The 8,846-nt window shown below is 36.8% G+C and overlaps 1 protein-coding gene and 2 long non-coding RNA genes across 3 annotated transcripts; all 3 read right to left on the bottom strand.

Annotated features, from left to right (window-relative positions):
- Positions 1-247: 247 nt before the first annotated feature.
- LOC138912299 (asparagine synthetase domain-containing protein CG17486) lies at positions 248-2,058 on the bottom strand. Its single transcript, XM_070212604.1, has one exon. It carries the CDS (start codon positions 2,006-2,008, stop codon positions 284-286), a length of 1,725 nt encoding a protein of 574 aa, XP_070068705.1. The 5' UTR covers positions 2,009-2,058; the 3' UTR covers positions 248-283.
- A 4,994-nt stretch (positions 2,059-7,052) lies between these two features.
- Positions 7,053-7,668, bottom strand: LOC138912661 (uncharacterized). Its single transcript, XR_011418225.1, has 2 exons — positions 7,554-7,668; positions 7,053-7,439 (listed from the first exon to the last, which is right to left on the bottom strand). It is a non-coding gene; the product is annotated as an uncharacterized lncRNA (long non-coding RNA).
- A 61-nt stretch (positions 7,669-7,729) lies between these two features.
- Positions 7,730-8,414, bottom strand: LOC138912660 (uncharacterized). The gene is made up of 3 exons (XR_011418224.1): positions 8,381-8,414; positions 7,926-8,333; positions 7,730-7,874 (listed from the first exon to the last, which is right to left on the bottom strand). It is a non-coding gene; the product is annotated as an uncharacterized lncRNA (long non-coding RNA).
- Positions 8,415-8,846: the final 432 nt, after the last annotated feature.

Below are 8,846 nucleotides of genomic sequence, written 5' to 3'. Positions count from 1 at the left end.
TACAGACGGACATGGCGATATCGACTCCCCTATTGATCCTTATCAAGAATATATATAATTTATGGGGTCGGAAACATCTTCTTCACTGCGGTACAAACTTCTGACCAAAATTATAATACCCTCTGCTGGGGTATAACTAGAGATTTGACAAATAAAAGTAACGCATTTGGCCCATAGAATTAACAGTTGATCATATAATCATCTTGATCGGAGCATCGGTTAAGATTTTTTAAAATCAAAAAGTTAATAACGGGGAATAAAAAATGTGGTTTTTTATTTATGATTATGCCTTTTCAAGCTTAAGCTTAAGTTTGAGAGTATTCGATTGATCGGCAGCCTTTTGTTTTTTGTTGGCAATTCGTGAACCGAATTGAATAGCCCGCTTCTTTAGCAATACGACGTCCCGTAGCCCGATTTGATAGCCATACAATCTCAAAAGCAATTTATCACCGACACCTTCAGGGAAACTAAAGCAACATTTTTGGTTCGCTTCTAAAGATCTAATAAATTTAACAACGTTTTCCTCGATGAATGGCGATCTAGCTGTTTTTCCATTATCTGCAATAACTCGGTCGTCTCTGGCTAAATTCCGTGCCGGTATACGTTGCCAGTCTATTTCAAGTTCGTGTTGCACGGCAAGTTGGCGATTTAGCTCGCCGTCCATACAATGCCTGAAGCTGTTGCGATGACGAGTATACCCACCAAATAATTCATCTGCCCCACTTCCAATAAGGGCGACTCTGGCAGAAGAGCTAGCGCAATGTGAAGCAAACCAGAAGGCACAACCAAGACTCTCATCTAAAATTGTTTCCAGCGGATATATAAGGTGCTTGATACGTGTTGTAAGATGATGCTCCAATTCCACGCGGGTTACATTAACTTCCAGCAGATTCCAGCATCGCTTGGGACAAAGTTTTCTTAATTCATTGACAGACAACAATGAAGTTTTTCGATCGGGTACATCCCATAGTTTCTCAGACATATTTTGACCCTCAACACGTTCGAAAGCTACATTAATAAGTTCGATCGGTTCATTTTCTGGTACAAATTCGTTGGCTAGCAAGGCCAGGATAGTGCAGTCGATGCCACCCGAAAATAATATACATAATTTGGCATGTCTGCATCTAGTTTCAAAATTCCATTTTTTCAAGCAAAGGCGGCAAAGAGGGGTCATGTTTGTAACGCGATTTCTTACCGAGTCCAAAAGCAGTTTATGGAGTCTGGCTAATGACTCATTGATTTCTGGGTGATCCATTAGTTTTTTATAAAGGTCCATATAGCTGTCGATACATGGAAATTTATAGAAATCGTAATTAAATGTGAGCTTACTTTTGTTCATCCATTCTGGCGCAATCTGACTTTCCACAGTAGTTTTCCAGCCAACTGCACGGTCAAGTTTGCTTAATAGCTGAATAGCATAATCATTTAGCGGCTGCCACGAATGCAATACGCATGATGTAAGATCATTAACATTAACTCGATAAAGGCCCAATGGGGGCAATTCCAATGATACTTTTTCATTTTCAAAATAGTGCGATGTGCTCAATAAATTTAGACCTTTCGATATCCTTTCGATAATTAACGAATTTCTTCCCAGTGTGTCGCGAGAGAAGTAAAGTATTTGATTTTGTTTGTTATAAATAATTAAACAATGTGGTCCCTCCCATTCCTTCAGTAGCTTCAATAGTTTGTGTTCCTCATAACGGCACTCAGAAATTTTGCTCGATATCCAAGATGTATCAGACATAGATTCGGGCTTTGGTAAATTGTAAATATCTCCATTAAAAAGAAATATGAAGTCATCGACCACCACAGGTTGTTTTCGCAGACTTTCCCCTTGTTGCCACAATACACTGCCGGCCAGAATAATTTGTCCAGCATCATAATCTAGAACTACTTCGTCTTGAACATCAGGACCACGATTTCGTAGAATTTCTTTTAAAACGTTTGGAAAATTATAAGCATATAATCCACCGTGTTGCAAAACTGAGCAAAATATTCCACACATTATTATCTTTGACAATGTAATAGGAATGGTATAAAATATATCAAAATATAAATATATCGATATTCACAGTGGGGGCTTACCCCTAATAGCCTCTGCACACAGAAGCACGTTCAAAGTGCCGCGGATCGGCACAAGCATGGTACAATCATTGAAGGTAGGTTGTGTGCGGACGATTTTTTTCAGATGTGTAATAGCCTCTTCCCATAGAGTCCATCCGTTTGAAACGGTTGGGATTTTTGACGAATGTGAAACTCGTGTTCCCACAGAACTCCATCCACCATCTACCATCCAATAACAGCTGAGTGAAGAGCAGTTGCTCAGCTCAACATTAACGAAGGGGGATTTTAACTCGGAAAAACTGTCGTAAAATTGCGTTCTCCTAATTTTATTGTAGAATAATACAATAAATAGATTAAGAAAATAGTTTAAAAACATATCAGAACGTTTATAACATATCCTACAACGAGTATGCATACATATTGCTGACTGGGGGGAGCCTAACCTCCCGTACCCCACACTCCGCTCTTACTACGCCTCTGCCTAGCCAATATTAATATGAAAAATTTGTAAAGAAAACCAAATTTGTGCTTTTTTTGGTAATTTATAGCAACTTTGGAACTTTATAGGAGTACAAAGCACACTTTTAATTAATATTAGTTATATTTACGAAGTGCAGAACATTTTCTGAAACTTTGCTGCAAACATTGATGTTTTCGTACGCAGAACAGCTTACATTTTGGCCCACACATAGCAACCTGCTTGCGAACGCTTTTCCGCTCATAACAAACTACAAATAATGAAAAAAAAAACCAAAAAAGAATGAACTGAAGCATTATTTAATTTTTTCCCGCCATCGATTTGATTTGTTCTAGCAGTCATCGTTCCAATTTTCACAGTCAAGAGGAAGAATTCAGAGTTGCACCGAGAAAACATCGCCTGACTATCGCATAAAAGAGCCCGTCAAAGTCCGTTAAAATTGGATGGCGGACTAACTGGGAAATTTTCGGAACGGCAAAACCTTACGGACCATCCGTTCAACGAATGGTAGATGGTGGATGGAGCTCTGTGGGAAGACCCTATAAAAATGACGTTCTGCAACTTCTGTAGAAGGCATGTGCATGGAGTTAAATTTAAACAATAAACATTGACATTAAACATTTAAACAAATGTAAACATTAATTTACATATTAAGAAATTTTACTTTAAGATTCGCATTTATTTTAGAATTAAGAACCCGAACAAAAAAAAAGATGCTCCGATTTGAAAAATGTCTTCTACATTTCGATAGGTATAAATATACACAACAAAATTGCATTTATACTTCTCGCAAATCTTTAAAGGTATGGGCGCCAGACACATTTTTAAATCGTTAGTGGGCGTTAGAGGGGGCGTGGCGCTCGGCTAAAATAAACTTGCGCTGTGTAGGAAGCCCAAGAATATGTGTGGGGAATCTCAAACTTCTAGCTTTAGTAGTTTCCGAGATTTTACCGTTTATACGGACAGACAGACAGACGGACAGGGCTATATCGACTCGGCTAGTGACCCTAATCAAGAATATATATACTCGGAAACGCTTTCTTTTCCCTGTTACATACTTTTGCACGAATACAATATACCCTTTTACTCTACGAGTAACGGATATAACTATTAAAAAATTAAATTATAAACAACTTCAACTGTCTTTACTATAAGTGAACAATTTAAACCCCATGCACCTAAGGGTTATACAACAAGCTCTATTGTCGTTTTATTCGCACTTGCTACGCAGACTCCTCTCACTCGCACTTGTTGTGAGTATTGTTAACGGACTGCTATTTGCCGACCAGACTATCTTCTATAATTGTACCATGGGCACAAGCATAGCTGAAACCAAAGGCCGACGACGTGCAAATTAAGTTGTCCTGAAAATGATAGAGTTACAACTCAAAACTAAATGCAACTTCAACGTTAGCATATGGAATGTTGTTAGCGGCAAATGAGTTGCTTAGTTATGAGCAAATTGTCCAATAGCCTCTTCCAATAGAGTCCATCCGTGCGAAACGGTTGGGAATTTTGACAAATGTGAAATTCGTGTTCCCATAGAACTCCATCCACCATCTACCATCCAATAACAGCTCACTGAAGAGCAGTTGCTCAGCTCAACATTAACGAAGGGGGATTTCAGCTCGGGAAAACTGTCGTAAAATGGCGTTCTCGTAATTTTATCGTAGAATAATACAATAAATAGGTTAAGAAAATAGTTTAAAAACATATCTGAACGTTTATAACATATCCTACAATGAGTATGCATACATATTGCTGACTGGGGGGAGCCTAACCTCCCGTACCCCACACTCCGCTCTTACTACGCCTCTGCCTAGCCAATATTTATATGAAAAATTTGTAAACAAACCCAAATTTATGCTGTTTATGGTAAATTATAGCAACTTTGGGCCTTTATAGGAGTAAAAAGTACACTTTTAATTAATATTAGTTATATTTACGAAGTGCAGAATATATTTTGACACTTTGCTGCAAACATTGCTGTTTTCGTACGCACATTTTGGCCCACACATAGCAACCTGCTCGCGAACGCTTTTCCGCTCATAACAAACTACAAATAATTTAGAAAGACCCAAAAAACAATGAGCTGTAGCATTATTTAATTTTTTCCCGCCATCGATTTGATTTGTTCTCCATCCACCATCCGTTGAACGGATGTTCTGTAAGGTTTTGCCGTTCCGAAAATTTCGCCATCCAATTTTGACGGACTTTGACGGGCTCTTTTATGCGATAGTTAGGCGATGTTTTTTCGGTACAACTCTGACATCTTCCTCTTGAGGCTTAGTACTCAACCCAACAAAAAGTCGTCCAAAACAAAAAACTTTATATGAAAAACAACGTCAAAAAATTTTGTTTCATATGAAGTTTTTGTTTTGGACGACTTTTTGTTGGGTTGAGTACTAGCCATGACTATGGAAAATGGAACGATACTGCGAGAACAATTCAAATCGATGGCGGGAAAAAATTAAATAATGCTTAAGTTCATTGTTTTTTGGTTACACTATGCAGCATCAAAAATTAACCTCGATGAATGCTATATTTTTGGATTCGTTACGAATTCCCAAGTTAAACTGCGTTTTCCAAAGAGTTCTGCGACGCAAGGATTCTTAGCAAAAGGAGCTCAAAGTTCGAAAAATGCTGAAATTGACCAACTTTGCGGAGCTCTCAGAGGCAAATGGATGCATGGCTTGGTTCGAAGTAAAAGTTTTTTAAAAGATACACCCTTTATCTTTCAATCCCTATACATAAAATAATTTTAGGATTTTTTTTAAGGCAGAAATAAATTCCAAAAAACAGTCAAAAAACATAAAAGTATACAGCTGCGGTCAAAATGGTAGTAGTGTTGCCACCCTGTGTATTTAAAAGTTTGTTGTTGTAATTGATCTTTTCCTGGTAATATTGTATTGATTATAATTTTACTATTAGACTAATTGGATAAGAAAAAATTACAACATCAAACTTTTAAAAACACAAGGCGGCAACACTGCTACTATTTTGACCGCAGCTGTATGTTTTTCAGTTTTTTGACTATGTTTTTTGGAATTTATTTCTGCCTTAAAAAAATCCTAAAATTATTTTATGTATGGGGTTTGAAAGATAAAGGGTGTATCTTTTAAAAAACTTTTACTTCGAACCAAGCCATGCATCCATTTGCCTCTGAGAGCTCCGCAAAGTTGGTCAGTTTCAGCATTTTTCGAACTTTGAGGTCCTTTTGCTAAGAATCCTTGCGTCGGGGAACTTTTTGGAAAACGCAGTTTAACTTGGGAATTCGTAACGAATCCAAAAATATAGCATCTATGGGAACACGAATATCACATTTGTCAAAAATCCCAACCGACTGTATGGGAAGAGGCTATTAATATTGAGTAGAAACGGTTGGTTGGGGAACAATAGTTTTGGATGGGGGACTAACAGGGAAAATTTTTGGAACAGAAAAGTTGACATCCGTCAAAGTGGTGGGGGAAGGTGGATGGTGCTCTGTGGGAATGGTGTGTAAGACTCTATAATTTTATATACAACATGTTTTAGCAATTTTGGACTATTGCCTACAAAATTTTAAAACGGGTAGTATTGCGTATAATGTTTTTGTGCCAGTCCACATTCACAGGCCTTTGAAGAAACACGCACATTTCACGCCGGGTAGGGCAAGGGACCTCGTGGTGTGGATTCACTTTTAGGTTAAGTTTGTGTAACACAAAAATCAAGACAAAGTATCTGGTCATATGCACTAGTCGTGCGACCAACCTTCATTTTCAACATTCGTTGAAATCAAAGCCTTAAAAAAAAAAAAAAGAAAATGTTTTTGTGCTAGAAAGTGTTCTAGGTCTTGCTGGGAAAAACACACATGTTGGATGCTGGCCATGCCCTAATAAAATGCATAGAAATATCTCTTGTCACGATGATATAATTTTTCGAGTTCCAAGCATTCAGTGCAAATAATCGCAAAACGCCAAGTACAAAGTCCAGTAAACGCGTAAAAAAGCCATGCAAAATTAGTACATATCATCATGCCAACAGCAAATTTAAAGCTACCGACCTAAGTATTGTTGCCAATTAATATTTTTGCTGTTTTCCAACCGAGCTGATTTACAATAAGACCATGCTACATGGGTTGCGGGTAAACTCTAAAGACATCGGTCATACCACAAAGAATAATATTTTTCGACTAGTGAAACTCTTAGACCCTTTCTCCACAATGGACGCGTCGCTTTTGCTATTATTTACCGTTTAACGAGCATCAAAAAGTGTTTTTGGTCTACTGTTTTTAGGCTGTATTTATCGTAAAAACTCGAAATAAATCCGTTGAAAAATCATTATGGGTACAAACTTAAAGTTTACATCCTACCGAATTAAACAAGCCGGGTATTGACCAAATCCATGGAAATTTGGATTTATGGTGGATTTTTAAAATTCGTAGTTATCAACTTTTTTCGGTCGACAAAGTTCCAATTTAAGTTTTATCCTCGATGTTTATCGTTGTTTGCAAAATGAAACATCGATGTTGTGTAAAACATAGGCTCAAAACATCTATGTTTTCGATGTTTTCAACCCATTACGTTTTTTTTCTTAATTCAATTTTACATAATAAATAGGAATTAAGACTACAAAAGCCAGGCAAATGGTATCGTTGATTTTTTTGGTTTTTTCCCCATCGGTGCCATACTTTGCTATATTTCTAAAGCTTTCAGCAATAGAAAATGGTGCCGCAAAGCTAGAATCAGGTACTGCAGGCCCATGTTAAACAATTTTATGAAGGGAACGCAGGTGGTCCTTCTTGTTGCTCGTGTTACCCGCAGTCTTTAGAACTTCGGCGTAGATGTTGCATTTTGCGCTATTTCCGTCAATTTTTGTAAAGTGCTTCCAGCAAAAGCTTGTCTTTGTTGTTATTCTATATTAAATACATTTGTAATTGCAAATAACTATATGTATTATATATACATGCTCGATGCATCGATGTTTTTTTACATCACTACTTAGCGATGATGTTGTGAAGAATTTTTACCAAAATCGCAGTCGACGCAGTGCTGTTTTAGCGATTAGAGCTGGGATACTATCGATGGTCGCGTCATTCGATAGTTTCGATGTTTTCAAAGCAAAAATTCGATAGTATCAATAGTATGGTCATATTTACTTAATTTGTTTCCATATAAAGGTTTTTTGTCTTTTAAGTTAAATACATAATAACAAAGGGAAAAAAAATCAAAATTATTCCACCTTATCATTAACATAAATTATAAGGTAACTTCAACACAGATCATAAAAAATTCAAGTTATTTTTGATACATGTAAAATTAAAACAAAATTATTCTATCCAGAAATTTTTCTGCAAAAATAACAAAATGTGCACATTATTCGCGTTTATTATTTTAATTACCTTTTCTCTTGAGATTCACAAACTTGTCCATTAGGGTGGGTCGATTTGGGACCCCAAAAATCGTATAGGGGTAACGTAATCTTTAAAGGATCGGCGAGCATACTTATGGTCTAAAATGGTCTAAACAGATATATTATTGAATATCAATTTCAAATTTTTATTTCAAATTTAGTAATACATCTGAGCTGATTACTATGATATTTCCCTCAAAAAAAGCTGTATTTTTCATTCGCGTTTGGGGGGGGGGGGTCAAAAGTCATTTTAGACCATATGTTCGCCAATATGGCTTAGAATCTTTTAAAGATTACGTTCCCCCTATACGATTCATCACTTTTTTAGGCCCCATACAAATCGATCCGCCCTATTGTCCATGCTTAGAGCCACCACCACCGTTCAATTTAAGTTAAGCTTTTATTAGAAAAGATATAATATTAAATTTTTTCAATTTCTCTTACCCAAATTCGCAACCAAACCTCGTTTATATTTTGTAATGTCAGTGATGTGAAAAATGCCCAGCACCATCGATAGCGTCAAAAAACTATCGATGGTGAATCAGAAAGGAAAAAATTCGATATATCGATAGTGCCATCGATAGTATCCCAGCTCTATTAGCGATCGGGCTGATTTATAGTCTATTTACACTGGGGTGGAGTTATGGAGTTATGGGGTTATTGACATAACCCTGTTTTTTTTTACATAGGATGTGTATAGGCAACTAGATGTGGGCAAAAGTGGGGTACTTTTAGGGTCTTTGGTATTTCGGAGTATTTTTTTGTATATTTCGGTATATTTTGTATTTATTTCCTATCGTTGAAGGACCATCCCTAGTCAACACAAACACTAGATGTCAATACTCGATATTTGGAGTTAACCAAGTGGAAACACTTTTTTGGAGTAATCGGGTTATTGGCTCACTCGATA

This window comes from Drosophila takahashii, chromosome 2R (assembly GCF_030179915.1).
Source record: "Drosophila takahashii strain IR98-3 E-12201 chromosome 2R, DtakHiC1v2, whole genome shotgun sequence".
Lineage (NCBI taxonomy): Eukaryota > Metazoa > Arthropoda > Insecta > Diptera > Drosophilidae > Drosophila > Drosophila takahashii.
Note: the sequence above shows the minus strand (reverse complement) of the source record. Positions and strands in the feature narration are given on the sequence as shown.

What these genes read in the sequence shown, in the direction of transcription:
- LOC138912299 (XM_070212604.1), bottom strand. Translation starts at nt 2,008, where the DNA reads ATGTGTGGAATATTTTGCTCAGTTTTGCAACACGGTGGATTATATGCT.